This window comes from Labeo rohita, chromosome 11 (assembly GCF_022985175.1).
Source record: "Labeo rohita strain BAU-BD-2019 chromosome 11, IGBB_LRoh.1.0, whole genome shotgun sequence".
In the NCBI taxonomy this organism is placed as follows: domain Eukaryota; kingdom Metazoa; phylum Chordata; class Actinopteri; order Cypriniformes; family Cyprinidae; genus Labeo; species Labeo rohita.
In genome coordinates, this window is record NC_066879.1 from 12,795,498 (window position 1) to 12,814,127 (window position 18,630).

Consider the following 18,630-nt stretch of genomic DNA (forward strand, 5'->3'; position numbering starts at 1 on the left):
AATGTCGAAATATTACGAGAATAAAATCGAAATATTACAATAATATTACAAGTCGAAATACTACAAGAATAAAGTCAAAATATTATGAGAATTAAGTGAAAATACTATGAGAATAAAGTCTAGATATTTCAAGAATAAAGTCGAAACACTACGAGAATAAAGTCGAAATATTACGAGAATAAAATCAAAATACTATGAGAATAAAGTTTAAATATTTTGCTGTAAAACGAACAGATTTTGAAAGCTGAGACTGTGCTCTCAATCTGGGCCATTTGCATGCACAATAGGCTAGAATATACTCTCAAAATATTAAAACTTTAATCTCGTAATTGCTACAAATTAATTCTCATAATTTTGACTTTATTCTGGAAATATTCAGACTTTATTCTCAAAATATTAGAACTTTAATCTTGTAATTTTAAGTTTTTTTTTTGTTTTTTTTTGCAGAAGAGACTTATTTTTAAAACTTAAAAAAATCGTAATGATTACAAACTCTTGGTCACCAGTGTGTTTTGAAATGTAATTTATTCCTGTGATGACAAATGTAGAAATAGGAAGCACAGACCTTGATTTCATGGCTGGGTTTGGGTTTTTTGGCTTTCGGCGGGCTCCCGGACACATATGACGACCATGACGTGGACGTCTTCAGTCCAGCTGTCCCAGTTCCTCCCAGACGCTGTCCGCTTCCAGAAAATGGCACGAAGTTAGTGGGCGTGGCTGAGGGGGCGGAGCCCTGGCACTGTTTGGATGTCCCGGGCTGTTCGTCATCCTCTTGCGGCATTAGTTTGGACTGCTGCGGCTGGTCACCAGCGGCTCTCGTTTTGGGTCGCACCGCCTGTTCCCGACTCGCGTTTGGCTCCTCCTCTTCCTGTTTGACAGGATGATGGTTCACCGGGGCGACGACCTCAGTGGGAGGAGGTGGGGTTTCCATGGGAATGGGGGCGGGCTCCACGGGTGGTTCTGGAGGTGGCTGTGATACGGTTGTCTTGGCAACAGCATCCGTTGGCGCAGTGACCGCATCCACGGATGCAGCAGGACATGAGGAGCTGGAGCCTTTCAGCACGTAACTAATGAACAGAAATTTCATCGTTATTATCATCATAATCATGTGACAGCGATGTGACGTCACCACTGAGACAAACAGCTCACCGTATGATGGCACTTCCTCCTGTGAGACCTAGAGACTTCAGAGTCGTCTTCTTCAGTGCATCCTCACCGCTCACCTACACAACAAGACGTCAATCAGCAATTTCATTCCACAACATGACAGATTTAAGAATGAAGCAGCATATTAATCAGAAAAACATCCATGGGATGTCACTGTCCACGAAAATAAGGGATTCACAAAACATTCATGACCCAGCAGTCACGTTTAGATATTTACTTCATGAATTTAAGACTTTTAAAGACCCACAGAAACCCTACTGATTCTTAAGATTCTTGTAATTTCAACTTCATTATGAAATATTTTGACTTTATTCTGGAAATATTTAGACTTTATTCGCGTAGTACTTCGACTTTACTTTCCTCTCGTTTTATTCCGACTTTACTCTCAAAGTATTCCGACTTTATTCTCGTAGTATTTCAACATTACTCTCGAAATATTTTGACTTTACTCTTGTAGCATTTCGACTTTCCTCTCGAAGTATTCTGACTTTATTTGCATAGTATTCCGACTTTCCTCTCGTAGTATTCCGACTTTCCTCTCAAAGTATTTCGACTTTACTCTCAAAGTATTTCTACTTTCCTCTCGTAGTATTCCGACTTTACTCTCAAAGTATTCTGACTTTATTCGCATAGTATTCCGACTTTCCTCTTGTAGTATTCCTACTTTCCTCTCATAGTATTCTGACTTTACTCTCAAAGCATTTAGACTTTATTCATGTAGTATTTCGACTTCCCTCTTGTAGTATTCCGACTTTCCTCTCATAGTATTCTGACTTTACTCTCATAGTATTCCTACTTTCCTCTCATAGTATTCTGACTTTACTCTCAAAGTATTTTGACTTTATTCATGTAGTATTTCGACTTCCCTCTTGTAGTATTCCGACTTTCCTCTCATAGTATTCCGACTTTCCTCTTGTAGTATTCCGACTTTACTCTCGAAGTATTCTGACTTTATTCGCATAGTATTCCGACTTTCCTCTTGTAGTATTCCTACTTTCCTCTCATAGTATTCTGACTTTACTCTCATAGTATTCCTACTTTCCTCTCATAGTATTCTGACTTTACTCTCAAAGTATTTTGACTTTATTCATGTAGTATTTCGACTTTCCTCTTGTAGTATTCCTACTTTCCTCTCGAAGTATTCTGACTTTATTCGCATAGTATTCCGACTTTCCTCTTGTAGTATTCCTACTTTCCTCTCGAAGTATTCTGACTTTATTCGCATAGTATTCCGACTTTCCTCTTGTAGTATTCCTACTTTCCTCTCGAAGTATTCTGACTTTACTTCAAAGCATTTAGACTTTATTCATGTAGTATTTCCTTCCCTCTTGTAGTATTCCGACTTTCCTCTCAAAGTATTCCGACTTTCCTCTTGTAGTATTCTTTACTCTCAAAGTATTCTGACTTTATTCGCATAGTATTCCGACTTTCCTCTTGTAGTATTCTGACTTTCCTCTCATAGTATTCTGACTTTACTCTCAAAGCATTTAGACTTTATTCATGTAGTATTCCCTCTTGTAGTATTCTACTTTCCTCTCATAGTATTCTGACTTTACTCTCAAAGCATTTAGACTTTATTCATGTAGTATTTCGACTTCCCTCTTGTAGTATTCCGACTTTCCTCTCATAGTATTCTGACTTTTACTTCTCGAACTTATTCTGACTTTATTCGCATAGTATTCCTACTTTCCTCTCATAGTATTCTGACTTTACTCTCAAAGTATTTTGACTTTATTCATGTAGTATTTCGACTTCCCTCTTGTAGTATTCCGACTTTCCTCTCATAGTATTCCGACTTTCCTCTTGTAGTATTCCGACTTTACTCTCGAAGTATTCTGACTTTACTCTCGAAGTATTCTGACTTTATTCGCATAGTATTCCGACTTTCCTCTTGTAGTATTCCTACTTTCCTCTCATAGTATTCTGACTTTACTCTCAAAGCATTTAGACTTTATTCATGTAGTATTTCGACTTCCCTCTTGTAGTATTCCGACTTTCCTCTCATAGTATTCCGACTTTCCTCTTGTAGTATTCCGACTTTATTCTCGAAGTATTCTGACTTTATTCGCATAGTATTCCGACTTTCCTCTTGTAGTATTCCTACTTTCCTCTCATAGTATTCTGACTTTACTCTCAAAGCATTTAGACTTTATTCATGTAGTATTTCGACTTCCCTCTTGTAGTATTCCGACTTTCCTCTCATAGTATTCTGACTTTACTCTCAAAGCATTTAGACTTTATTCATGTAGTATTTCGACTTTACTCTTGTAGTATTCCGACTTTCCTCTCATAGTATTCCGACTTTCCTCTTGTAGTATTCCGACTTTACTCTCGAAGTATTCTGACTTTATTCGCATAGTATTCCGACTTTCCTCTTGTAGTATTCCTACTTTCCTCTCATAGTATTCTGACTTTACTCTCAAAGTATTTTGACTTTATTCATGTAGTATTTCGACTTCCCTCTTGTAGTATTCCGACTTTCCTCTCATAGTATTCCGACTTTCCTCTTGTAGTATTCCGACTTTACTCTCGAAGTATTCTGACTTTACTCTCGAAGTATTCTGACTTTATTCGCATAGTATTCCGACTTTCCTCTTGTAGTATTCCTACTTTCCTCTCATAGTATTCTGACTTTACTCTCAAAGCATTTAGACTTTATTCATGTAGTATTTCGACTTCCCTCTTGTAGTATTCCGACTTTCCTCTCATAGTATTCCGACTTTCCTCTTGTAGTATTCCGACTTTACTCTCGAAGTATTCTGACTTTATTCGCATAGTATTCCGACTTTCCTCTTGTAGTATTCCTACTTTCCTCTCATAGTATTCTGACTTTACTCTCAAAGCATTTAGACTTTATTCATGTAGTATTTCGACTTCCCTCTTGTAGTATTCCGACTTTCCTCTCATAGTATTCTGACTTTACTCTCAAAGCATTTAGACTTTATTCATGTAGTATTTCGACTTCCCTCTTGTAGTATTCCGACTTTCCTCTCATAGTATTCCGACTTTCCTCTTGTAGTATTCCGACTTTAGTATTCTGACTTTATTCGCATAGTATTCCGACTTTCCTCTTGTAGTATTCCTACTTTCCTCTCATAGTATTCTGACTTTACTCCCAAAGCATTTCAACTTTCCTCTCGTAGTACTCCGACTTCACTCTCAAAGTATTTCGACTTTACTCTTGTAGTATTTCGACTTTTTTCTCAAAGTATTTTAACTTTGTTCTCGTAGTATTTAGACTTTATTTTTGTAGTTACTGACTTATTCAGAGATTCTTTGTGAATCTGTCAGTAAGTAAGTGAATGAAGTCATTCTGATGTGATGTTGAGGCACAGAGATCAAGTGTTGGTCTCACCTCGTCTCTCATGTAAACACACACTGGTGTGGGTCCAGACGCATCCAGATCAGACGTCCTGCGAGGAGGAAACACATCACAATATCTGTCAGGAGAGAACAAACAAACACACGGGCCGGACTCTGATCTGTGCGTGCGCTGGACGACACACAGCCACACAAACACATGTGTCAGATATACTGTATATGCTATGAACTATACATTTTTTAGAAATGTTTACGCGTTTCTGCCGGGTCAAAACGGACCCGAAAGCGTTATGAGGGTTAAAGCGTTCGGCAGCGGCGCCGAGCGCTCGTAAAACGTCCCGTGAGTCTCACAGTTCACACGATCTGGCTGCGTTTAAAAACCGCAGCGGGGAACTCGATTCTCCTGGAGAGGAATGTGTTTTACTTCAATCAATAGAGACAAAAAGAACACACACATTTCACGTATAAACCACATACTCAAACATGAATCAGCTGCAGCTTTCACTCACACAACACACACCTGGTTTGAGGAAAGTGGGTCAGGAGATCCCATAACGTCTGTCCACTCGAGAAAGAGCCTTGAAGACGAGAGCCGTCCTCCATCTGCAGCGCGATCCGCACCTGAACCAAATGCAGTCACAAGAATTTATTATTAAAAACTATTATTAAGACACATTAGCATCTTTTGCTCACCAATTCTGGATTAATTTAATCAAAAATGCTTTAAAAATTGTTAAATATTATTTTGAATTTAAAACAGCTGTTTTCAATGTGAATATCTGTTAAAATGTAATATATTTCTACAATCAAAGCTGAATTTTCAGCATCATTACTCCAGTCTTCAGAGTCACATGATCCTTCAGAAATCATTCTAATATGTTGATTTGCTGCTCAACAAACATTTATGATTATTATCAATATTGAAAACAGTTGTGCTGCACAATATTTTTGTGTAAACCGTCATGCATTTTATTTTTTTATTTTTTCACAGATGAACAAAGAACAGCATTTATTTGAAACAGAAATCTTTTGTAACATTATAAACATCTTTACTGACACAATTTAATGCAGCCTTGATGAATAAAAATAATAATTTATTTAACAAAAAAACATACTGATGCAAAACAGTAATTTATATACTATTATATTTTTTATTTATTTTAATTTTATACATTGTTAGTGTTCATTTTAGTTGTTTTTTTTTTTTTTTTTTTTAAATGTAATTGAACTAAAACAAAAGCTTTAGTTCTTATATTTTCAATTAGTGCTGAACAATCTGAATTTGCATCTTCACCAAACATCAAACGAATGTTTGGTTTTTGGTGCATTCAGTAAAAAATAAAGTTCCCAGCTATTCAGCAAGTTGACTTTTTGTATGTTTATGGAAATCAGAAGTCAACAACACCACAATAATAATGCAGTTATCGACATGAAAAGACAACATAAAAGAAATGAGAGTCTGATCCAAACGCTCTTAAAACTCTTGAGAGTGTTTCAAAGCCTCACAAGCGTGCGGTAAATAATAACCCCGACTCGGATCCAAAATCATTTTATAAGAGATAAAAACTGAAAAGCACGCAGGAGATGCTGAAGAGCCTGTAATTGAGCAGAAGAATGTGAGACGGAGTCGGGCAGCACATCAAGGCCCGTGTTTGTGTTCGATCTGAACCCCACACACACACACACACACACACACACTCCACATGCCTGAAGCATGAGCGAGAGCGGCCGTTAAACGCTGGCGGGAAGAGCAGGACGGTGGTTTACCCATCATGCTTTACGAGCGGGCCGCTCATTAATCGCTTTCGCCTTGATCTCTCAATCAAACGAGAGCGTGATTTTCATTTTCCTTTCATCCGGCTACAAACACACAAACGCTCCTCTCGCTGTCTCTCGCTGTTAAACACAGTCCTGTAAAACGGCAGATGCGATCGGGGCTCTCGTGCCAAACGGACGCCGTGCTGCGCCTTCAGATGCGTGTGGTTCGGCGGAACTGATGATGTCATCCATCCTGAGCAATGTCCTGTCAACTCAATGATCAATCAAAACGAACGATTCATTGCGATTAATCGATGCAAAATAAAAGTCTGAGTTTGCCTAATAGATGTGTGTAATTATTATGTATATATAAATACACACACACATTCATGTATATATTTAAGAAATATTTACAAGTATTTATTATACATTTTTTTATATAATTTGTATTATACATAAATACAAATATTTTGTACATAACATTTCTCTTAAATATATAACATTAAATTGTGTGATTTATATATACATAATAATTACTCAGTACACACACATATTTAACACATTTAACAAACTTTTATTTTGTATGCAGTTAATCACAATGAATCGTTTACCAGCCCTTGTATTTATATACTACTATATTTAGTATAGCTTTTTTATTTTTTAGAAATTTGATGTGCTTTTGTCATGTTTCTTAAAAATATTTCTAAGTAGTTTATATTTTTTATTTCAGATTTAATTTTAGAAGTATGCACAACAACTGAAGCAAAATAGTATACAGTTTTTATTTTTTTTTTAATTAGCTTATGATCAGTTTTCAATTTAGTTTTTTTTTTTTTTTTAGTATTTTTGTGCTTTTGTTGTTCCTTTAGACTGTTAAAAATATTTAAATAATTTTAAATATTTTATTTAATTTCAGTTTTAGTTTATAAATATCCACAACAACTGAAGCAAAATAGTATAGTGCAGTTTTTATACATTTTTTGAATTAGCTTATTTTATCAGTTTTCAATTTAGTTCAATTTTTGTAGCATTTTTTATGCCTTTGTTGTTCCTTTAGGCTGTTTCTTAAAAATATTTTAAGTATTTTTTTTTTCTGTTTTAGCTATATAAATTACCACAACAACTGAAGCAAAATAGCATAGTATAGATTTTATCAATTTTTTGAATTTGCTTATATTATCAGTTTTCAATTTAGTTAATTTTTTTTGTACTTTTGTTGTTCTTTTAGGTTGTTTCTTAAAAATATTTTAAAATAGTTTATTTTATTTCAGTTTTAGTTTTATAATTATCCACAACAACTGAAGCAAAAATAATATATTTTATACACCATTATGGTTATTAATTTTGTGTATTAGTTTTTATTATTTTATTTTATTTTTTAGTCATTTTATGTGCTTTTGTCTTGCTTTTTTTACATTTTGTTTCATAAAAATATTTGTAAAGTTTTATTTAGACAGGATAGTGCAGAACTTCTAAATGCAAGAGAGGAAGAAAACACTAGTACTAAGATTAAATAGAACAGAAAATATAAAGTTTAATTTTGATTTTTTTTTTACTCTTCTGACGGACGCTCATCTGCTGACAGAAGCTGCAGTGCAGATGTGTTCTGGACAGACGGATGTTTACTGACCACTGGACGGATGTGACAAACACGACAACACGCAAACATGCAACTGACAGGAACGCATAATTAGACGCTCGTAAACAGGGTGCAAATGAACTGGGTTACGCTGGGCTGATTATAAAACACTACACAACAGCACAAAAACACGGCAAACATCTGTTCTGACAAAAACATAAAACTCATTACAACGACTACCTACATTTGGTCCAAACTAAACTTAATTGGTAAAGAAATGCGTTTTATCTGGTTTGTTCAACTAATCGTAAACATTTTATTGACTTAATGTTCATAGCTGTAAGTATTCAGTTTTTAGACATGTCAGAAATGTTGATAGCCTCATAAAAGCAATACAAAATAAAAAAGCTCATATAAAGCAGTTATTAAACTCAACTGATCTGAGTAATGATTCTAATGTCTTTTTAGAACTGTTTTATAACTGAAATTAAACCTGTTTCATAAGTGAATAACTTTACCGTTACTGAACTGAATATTAATCATAATTTAACCAAACTGATCTGAACATTGGCTTTATTGGCTTCTTAGAGCTGCTTAATAGAAAGAAAAAAATATTTCTATAAATGAAGACAGCTTTTTGAAAAGAATCACAGTCAACACTGAACTGAAATTATCTGAATAATGTCTCCGTTGTCTGTTTAAAGCTGATTTAAATCTGAAATTGAACTCAATTCATAACGAAATTTTTTAGAGCTAAAAATTAGACTTTTTTTTTTAATATAATGAATGAACTTTAGAGTCACTGAACCGAATCTGAATCAAAACCGAGTTAAATAATGACTCTATTATCATTTTAGAGCTGCTTTTTAGCTGAAATTAAACTTGTTTTTCAATAAATGAATGAACTTTACTGAGTTCTGTAACCAAATCTGAATCTAAATGAACTAAATTTATTTAAATATTGACTTAATTGGCTTCTTGAGCTGCTTAATAGCAGAAATTTAACTTAAGTTATTGACAGTTATTGAACAGAATCAACACTGAACTGAACTGAACAATGACTCCATAATCATTATAAAGCTGCTTTACACTTGAAATTGAACTTGTTTCATAATTAATGAATTTTACACAGTTATTGAACCGAATCTGATTTTTCAAATTAAATCACAATTTTTTTTTAGAGCTGCTTCGTGGCAAAAAATTGACTTTTTTTTTTTAAATAATGAATGAACTTTAGACGTTTACTGAACCGAATCTGAATCAAAACCGAGTTAAATAATGAGTCTAATAACATTTGAGAGCTGTTTTTTAGCTGAAATTAAACTTCTTTTTTAATAATGAATGAACTTTACTGAGTTCTTTAACTGAATCACAATCAAAATAAACTAAATTCATCTGAATAATGACTCTTTTTAGACCTGCTTAAAATCTGAAATCTTGTTTCATAACTGATTAACTTTGCATCATAATTAAACCAGACTGATTTGAATATTGACTTTATTGGCTTCTTAGAGCTGCTTAATCGCAGAAATTTAACTTGTTTTTCTATGAATGAAGTCAGTTACTGAACCGAAACAGAATCAGCACTGAACTGAACTGAACTGAGTTCAACAATGACTCTATAATCATTATAAAGCTGATTTACACTTGAAATTGAACTTGTTTCATAATTAATGAATTTTACACAGTTATTGAACCAAATCTGTTTTTTCAAATTAAATTTTTCACAATTTTTTTAGAGCTGCTTCATGGCAAAAACTGGACTTCTTTTTACAATGAATGAACTTTAGAGTCACTGAACCGAATCTGAATCAAAACCAAACTCAACTGAGTTGCATAATGACTCTATTATCATTTTAGAGCTGCTTTTTAGCTGATATTAAACTTGTTTTTAATAATGAATGAACTTTACCAAGTTCTTTAACTGAATCTGAATCAAAACTAAATTGATCTGAATAATGATTCTTTTTAAGATCTGAAATTGAACTTGTTTCATAAGCGATTAACTTTACAAAATTTTCACACTTTTTTCTTTTTTTTTTAGAGCTGCATCATTTTTATTTTATTTTATTTTATTATGAATGAACTTTAGACAGTTACTGGACCAAATCTGAATCAAATGAGTTGAATAATGAGTCTATTATCATTTTAGAGCTGCTTTTTAGCTGAAATTAAACTTGTTTTTAATAACAAATGAACTGATTTACTTAACTGAATCTGAATCTAAATGAACTAAATTCATCTGAATGACTCTTTTTAGACCTCCTTAAGATCTGAAACTGAACTTGTTTCATAAGTGATGAACTTCACAGTTATTGAACTGAATATGCATCATAATTAAACCAAATTGTTCTGAATATTGACTTTATTGGCTTCTTACAGCTGCTTAACAGCAGAAATTGAACTTGTTTTTTTCTGTGAATAAAGAATCCGAATCAGCACTGAACTGAACTGAGTTCAACAATGACTCCATAAACATTTTTAAGCTGCTTTACACTTGAGATTGAACTTATTTCATACTTAATGAATGTCACGTTTACTCAGCTGAATCAAAATGTAATGAAACTGATCTGAATAATGACTCAACTCTCTTTTAGAACTTTTTTAAATGAACTTTAGTTACTGAACCAAATCACAATCAACACTGAACTCAAATGATCTGAATAATGACTCTATTTTCTTTTTCTAATAGAGTTACTGAACTGAATCTGAACAAAATGAACTGAATTGATCTGAACAATGACTCTGTTGTTTTTTTAGAGCTGCTTTACAGCTGAAAATGGACTTGTTTCATAATGAACTATACACAGATATTGAACTGAATCTGAATCATCAGTGAATTGAATAGATTTGAATATTGACTGAAATCATATTTTATAAAGTTTGCACCAATGGTTCCAGTATTTTCCTGTCAATTACTGTGAAGCTGCTTTGTGTTGTATAAAGCGCTGTAGAAATAAATGTGAGTGTTGAATGAGTAACACTCAGTTTGGCAGCCTGAGATGAACCTACGGTGTTTTCTGAAGGTTAAACGGCTCCTTTCACTGATCCTCCATAAACTATTTAGATGGAAGGTGGCATGTGTGTTCAAAGAGCAGAAATAAAGGTTTTGAAGTGAGGAATCAAACAAGCTGTTGATTATTTTTACAGCGTGTGACGCTGCAGTAAACGCTGGACCGGTGAGGTAATTGAGCACACACACCGCGGTATTACGACAGATCATTAAACTCCCCGATCACTGACAGAGAACGCATCATTTCTCAGAAGGAAGGCAGGGATGTTTACTAAACTCTTATGTAATGTTCTCATCGCCTGCATTTACAAAGCACTGCTCATTCTGACAGCTGGTTCTTCATTTAGTTTTAGTCCTGTATCAAATGTGCTTTTAGTTAGTGTTTTTTTTTGTTTTTTTAAGATTTATTTGCTGTTTTTGCTCTTACTAGGATAGGACATTAAATTAGATGCCCAAAGCTCAACGGTGCTTTTTAGTTATCATCATATTTAGTCAAACTGCCCTGTTTTAGTCGACTAAAATTCTGGGAATTTTTGTCTGGTTTTAGTCAATTAAAACTCACATTTTAGCCAAGATGCATAATGGATAAACAGGTCATTTTTAACCAGTTATTTTGCTCAGTTATCCCGATTAAAATACCGATCATGTTTGTTGTTATTTTTAAAATTACATCAACTATTGCACTTTTTATTTTCATTTTTGTTTTTAGTAATTTTATGTTTTGTTTTTTTGTTTTTCATTTTAATGTTATTTATTTATTTTAATTAGTTTTAGTTATTTTAATACATCAAATTAAACTAAATGAAAATGAGAAATAATTCCTTGGAAATTATTACTATTTTAAATTATTTTTATATATACACTATAAGTATAATATTTTAAATATTTTTTAATATTATTTACACTATTTTAGGTAACAAAGTTTGTTTTTTATGTTTATGTTTTATGTTATGTTTTTTGTTTTTATTTCAGTTTTAGTTGACTACAATCACTGTGTTTGAGAGTATTCAAAATAATTTATTTAAAAAGCTCTATAGGCATCTTTAGGTTTTTATTTTAATTACTGAGAGAGGAACTAACCGTTATCTTCACAACACTTTATACTCTAAAACTTGATAAATGGAATATTAAAGACTGCATTTATTATATTAATAAATAATAACTATCACTGGTCTTTTCTGAACTTTTCATCAGTACATATTATTTGAAAGAAAAAGAGTTTCATAATAACATGCTCCACTTCTGAAACATGTGAAAATTATTATATTAGCCAATAAAATCACTGCTCATATTTTTCATTATCCAATAAAAATCACAAAGCACAAAATCACATCCGACATTATTTCCAGCTGATTATTCAGTTTCACTCATGTCATCATTTCACTCAAATGATTATTCTTTTTAATTTTGTATATTATATAAAAATATATTAAATGGGTCAAAATGACCATTTTCACCTGAGATTCAGACAAAAATAACAGGAGGATAAAATGGCTATAGAAAGATGGCACTTTATCAAAAACTGTATCAATCTGTGTTGTATTATATGCCAGTGGTGACAGTTCAAAAATGTTAAAAAGCACTTTTTGTGTAATTTTTTTCAAAGCTTGTAAACCTGTAACTTTAAAGAAAGTATTAAAGATATCTTAATATCCTTTTAAATGTTGGTTATTAACAAGCATTTCTTTTGCAATATTCATTTGTCAGCCCCAGTATGGTTCTGTTCCAGAGTTATGGGGATTTCAATGTGGCTCCATGTGTGAACTGTCAAAATGTACATATATTCAGTGATCGTTCTGTGTCAGTCCTGGTTAAACAAGCCAAACTAAATCAACTGATTTAATGAAGTGTCATCAACACACAGTCATTGGTGTTAAACATGCAGACACACACCGCGCTCTCAGCTCCCATCTGCGGCCGTGAACACGCCACCATTTCCAGCTTGGCATTATTTGGCAGACTGGCAAAACGCCACTGCAGAGACAAATCTAGAACATTCCTCTGAAACCTGCGCACAAAGACACAGAGACAATGAGCCATCAGACACACACACTCACATATATAGTAAGATATATACAGTATATAGTAAGTTATAAATATAAGTATATATATACACTGTATATATAATGTATATGAACTGTAAAAAAAAAAAAAATCCTATATATATATATATATATATATATATATATATATAAAAATAAACATTTTTTATGCCAAAAATCACTAGGATATTAAGTAAAGATCATGTTACATGAAGATATTTTGTAAATTTCCTACCGTAAACATATCAAAACCTAATTTTTGGTTATTGCAAAGAACTTCATTTGAACAATTTTAAAGGTGATTTTCTCACCTTTCTTTTTTTTTTTTTTTTTTTTTTTTTTTTTTTTTTGCACTCTCAGATTGCAGATTTTTTAAATCTCAGCCAAATATTGTACTATCCTAATAAATTATTAATCATACATTAATGGAAAGATTATTTATTCAGCTTTCAGATGATGTATAAATCTCATTATTTCAAAAAATTGCCCCCTTATGACTGTTTTTGTGGTCCAGAGTCACATATATACCCTATTTAACTTGATATACAATATATATGTATGTATTTATTAAGGTTTTGTGGTCCAGGGTTACAGGGTTATATCTATATCTATCTATCTATCTATCTATCTATATATATATATATATATACACACACACACATATACATATAATCATATGAATAACCCTGGACCACAAAACCAGTCATAAGGGTCAGTTTTATGAAATTTTAATTTAATTTAATTTACATTTAGCAATGCATATTACTAATCAAAAATGAAGTTCTCATAAATTTAAGGCAGGAAATGTACAAAATATCTTTATGGAACATCATCGTTACTTAATATCCTAATGATTTTTGGCATAAAAGACAAATTTAAACATTTTGTCCCATACAATGTATTGTTGGCTATTGCTAAAAATATACTGTGCTACTAAACACAGGTTTTGTGGTCCAGGGTCACATATTATATATCTAAATATAATTATATAACACATGTACACGCATATATGCAAATATACACACAATTATATATAATTTTATATATATAAAAATACACATATTTCAGTTTAAACTCACTTGAGTCCATGTTCATCTGGATTAAAGCCGTGTTTCTTACACACATCTTCAAGAACCTGCAGGATGAAACATTTTAAAATTCATTATTTATAAATATAAAACGCATAATTTAATATTCAAATGAACCTGACGATCATGATCAGGCCTGTCATGTTGTAAACACATCTAGTGCACTAGGTAGGCAGCTCACACACACACACACACACACACACACATACATATATATATATATATATATATATATACATATATACATATACATACATATATATATATATATATATATATAAATACATATACATATATATATATAAATATATATATATATATATATATACATAGATACATATATACACATATACATATATATATATATATATATATATATATATAAATACATATAAATACATATACATACTAGTGTTGTCAAAAGACCCGGTACTTCGGTACCAAGTCGGTACTAAAAAAAATTAAATGTTACGGTACCAGGTTTTCTTAAGTACCGGTGGTACCGAGCACCCGGTCAACCCGGTTCTTGCTGCGCTATGTGAAAAGTGCGCAGTTGCGTCTTCTTCATAAAAGCACAGAGACACGGCGACCGGCGGCGCTGCCGATGCGGCTGCTCTGAATCCGCTTGTTGAAAAGAAAGGAGGAAGGAGCCACATGTGGAAATATTTTGTATTTGCGACTGATGACAAGGGCAACATCATAGATCATCAGAAACCCACTTGCAAACGGTGTCATCGAAGTTCTCTCTCAAAAGGAGGAAATACATCGAACTTAATAAAACACCTCAAAGACCGACACCAAGATTTAATGAAAGTTCAAGCAGGTAAGTTTTAATTTAATTTTATATTTAGAGCTTCTGTTATAAAAATTATACGTTAAATAAATATCGCCATTTGCTTAGTTAATCGTTAGCATAAGCGCGGCTAATGCTAACACGAGAATTAGAATAAACTTCTTTATTAAGTGTTTAATGCTCCTATAGCGTTTATTAAAAAAAAAAAAAAAAAAAAAAAAAAAGGACATGATAGTGTACTATTTTTACACACCTGAGGCTTTTAAATGTGTAGCTAAAATATGTGTGTTAGAGAACAAATGTACAAATGTATGGTTAATGTTTATAGCCTTAAAATCGGTCCATCAGAAAAGCAGTTCTAGGCTATGAAATATAGTTTGCGCAGTTTGATTAAATAAAAGTACAGTCAAATACAGGCCTGTATAGTTTGGTAAAAGATACTATTCATTAACATGACTTAATATATTTTCTAACATAAATTTACAGTGAGTGAACATTAATTAATGTGTGTGAATGTTGTTTTATACAAACATTTGATGGTTCATGTTTGTTCATTGTGCGTGAAATAATGTCAACAGATACAACTTTTAATTTAAAATAAATTATGAATACATTTTGAAATTAAGAAGAATAATTGCTATGTAACACTTGTTTATTAAGTCATGTTAAATGGAATCTTTTTGTAAAGTGTTTTTAATACTACAGTTTCCGTCTGTGTAACATTGATATCTTACACTCAGTATAAGTAATCTTATCTAACTTTGTTATAAAAAGCTGAGGTTTGTTATTTACTGAAAAGTTATATATAAAGTTCTGTTTAGCTGGTGCCAATCTAATATTGCATTTAGTCAGACTCAGCCCATTGTTTTACTGAAGTATATTATATTTTCCTTTTACAGCTGCAGGCTGAAGAAGGCCACGAACCAAACTCCTAAGCAGACAATGGTTCCAGATGCTTTTGAGCCGCAGAAGTACGACAAAAAGGCAAGAAAACTGAACCGAGCTGTTGCTGAATTCACACGTATGGATTAAGTGCCAGTTTATACAGTGAAAAATGGGGATTCCAGCAAATGCTTCATCACCTCAGCTCAAAATACCAGCTTCCAAGTCAAAACTTTGTTTTATTTTTGTTTGTTATAAATAAAAATAGTGTGTTGTTCAATTCATGTTTTTGTGTTTTGATTTGGTACCGAAATTGGTACCGAGAACCGTGGATTTTCACTGGTATTGGTACCGAATACTGAAATTTTGGTACCGTGACAACACTAATACATACATACACACACATATATATACACACATATATATATATATATATATATATACATACATATACATATATATATATTATAACAAACATTTTTTTTTGCCAAAAATCATTAGGATATTAAGTAAAGATGTAACATGAAAATATTTTGTCAATTTCCTACCGTAAATATATCAAAACCTAATTTTTGGTTATTGCAAAGAACTTCATTTGAACAGTTTTAAAGGTGATTTTCTCAATTTTTTTTTTTTTTTGCACTCTCAGATTGCAGATTTTTTAAATAGTTTCAAATCTCAGCCAAATATTGTCCTATCCTAACAAATTATTAATCACACATTAATAGAAAGATTATTTTAAAAAATCCAGCATCATCCTGTTACACCAGAAGTGTGTCAAATCATCATGATCAGGCCTGTCATGTTGTGTAAACACATCTAGTGCACTAGGTAGGCAGCTCACGAGCTCATCTGAATTAGAATTCACTGTGATGCCCAAAACAGCTGACTAGGACATCACTAACTCAGCTCAATCTGAACACAATGCAGTGAACAAAGGCTGTCTAGGGCACTATGTAGGGAATGCGTTTACTACTAGTTCGGAATGCGCTATTAATGATCACAACTGTGACAAGCGCAATTTGTGCTCTAGATAGACAGCTCGTTACATACTTAGTACTTCTAATGCACCTGTGCTGCCCACAAATGCTGTCCAGGTGGGAAAATCACTAGTTTGGCTGAGTCAGAGCGCGATTATCCGAGCAGATCCGCTGTAAACACACACAGCCTTCGCGATAAGATTCACAAATACACACGAGTGTGTGAATAAACCCGTACCTGTAATAAAGGTGTGTTCGGAGACACTTTGACAGTCTGTCTGCGTCCGTTCGGAGTTAAAACTGACACGGCCGAACTGCTCGCCGCCATGACACTGTGACGTCACGATGTTTGTTTGACAAAACTTTATGCGCATCTGAAGCGCGACAGGCTGTGACATTTACTGCGCGTGTCATTTGAAGTCGAATGCTGATATTTAAGCCGCAGATTCTGTTGCACTGGACTATTCTGACCACACCATGATCATCATAAACTCTCTCCAAACATCTGCGCTGCTGCATCTGAACGGATTGTTCGGAATTCGACTGACCGAACGCGTCTGAAAACCGCTCAATTCACAAACTGTTTCCTTGATGAGCCACAAAAATGTGGAAGTTTCTACATGTGTTGTTTTGAAATGCTACAAACACAAGAGGTTTTATAATCAAGTTTATGAATATTAGAGAAAGTCGCATACAGCACATTTTTTTCTGGCCAAAATATTTAAAATATGTGCTTATTATATGTTAGAAACGGTGAAGCACAACAGAAATATTTTTGAAATATTATCTATATTTTAAAATGTATTTTAGGGGCAAGAAAATCTTGCCTACATTTAGACTAAATGCAAATGTGGATGAAATAGCCTGTATCTGAATGTCTATCCATCTATCTCAATATCTATATCTATCTGAATGTCTATTTATCTATCATTATATCTATCCATACGAAAGTCTGTCTATAAATCCGTCTATTGTTCTGTCTATCTGAATGTCTAGATCTATGTACCTGTCTATTGTTATATCTATCTATCTATATCTGAATATCTATCGTTATAGCAATCTCAATGTCTATCTGTCTGAATCTCTATCTTTCTGAATATCCATCTGTCTATCTGAATGTCTATCTCTATCTGTCCATCTGAATATCCATCTGAATATCTATCATTATATCTATCTGAATATCTATCCATCTGAATATCTATCATTATATCTATCTGAATATCTATCCATCTGAATATCTATCGTTATATCTATCTGAATGTCTATCCATCTGAATGTCTATCTGAATATCTATCGTTATAGCTATCTGAATGTCTATCCATCTGAATGTCTATCTATCTGAATATCTATCGTTATAGCTATCTCAATATCTATCTATCTGAATATCTATCCATGTGAATATCGTTATATCTGAATGTCTATCTCTATCTATCTGTCCATCTGAATATCCATCTGAATATCTATCATTATATCTATCTGAATATCTATCCATCTGAATATCTATCGTTATATCTATCTGAATGTCTATCCATCTGAATGTCTATCTGAATATCTATCGTTATAGCTATCTGAATGTCTATCCATCTGAATGTCTATCTATCTGAATATCTATCGTTATAGCTATCTCAATATCTATCTATCTGAATATCTATCCATCTGAATATCTATCTAAATGTCTATCCATCTGAATATCTATCTGAATGTCTATCGTTATATCTATCTCAATATCTATCTGAATATCTATTCATCTGAATATCTATTGTTATATCTATCTGAACATCTATCCATCTGAATATCTATCCATCTAAATATCTATCGTTATATTTATCTGAATGTCTATCCATCTGAATATCTATCCATCTGAATGTCTACCTATCTGGATATCTATCCATCTGAATATCTATCTGAATGTCTATCCATCTGAATGTCTATCTGAATATCTATCGTTATATCTATCTCAATGTCTATCTGAATATCTATTCATCTGAATATCTATTGTTATATCTA

At 32.7% G+C, this 18,630-nt stretch overlaps 1 protein-coding gene across 1 annotated transcript in view; it reads right to left on the reverse strand.

Annotated features, from left to right (window-relative positions):
* Positions 1 to 16,985, reverse strand: part of aspscr1 (ASPSCR1 tether for SLC2A4, UBX domain containing) — a 30,075-nt gene extending 13,090 nt beyond the window's left edge. The window contains exons 1-7 of the mRNA XM_051123004.1: positions 16,862 to 16,985; positions 13,960 to 14,015; positions 12,732 to 12,846; positions 5,009 to 5,109; positions 4,523 to 4,580; positions 1,150 to 1,223; positions 566 to 1,067 (exon numbers count right to left, since the gene is read on the reverse strand). Coding sequence (XP_050978961.1) covers positions 566 to 1,067; positions 1,150 to 1,223; positions 4,523 to 4,580; positions 5,009 to 5,109; positions 12,732 to 12,846; positions 13,960 to 14,015; positions 16,862 to 16,951 — 996 coding nt within the window. The 5' untranslated portion in view covers positions 16,952 to 16,985. The remainder of the gene's footprint in view (positions 1 to 565; positions 1,068 to 1,149; positions 1,224 to 4,522; positions 4,581 to 5,008; positions 5,110 to 12,731; positions 12,847 to 13,959; positions 14,016 to 16,861) is intronic.
* Positions 16,986 to 18,630: the final 1,645 nt, after the last annotated feature.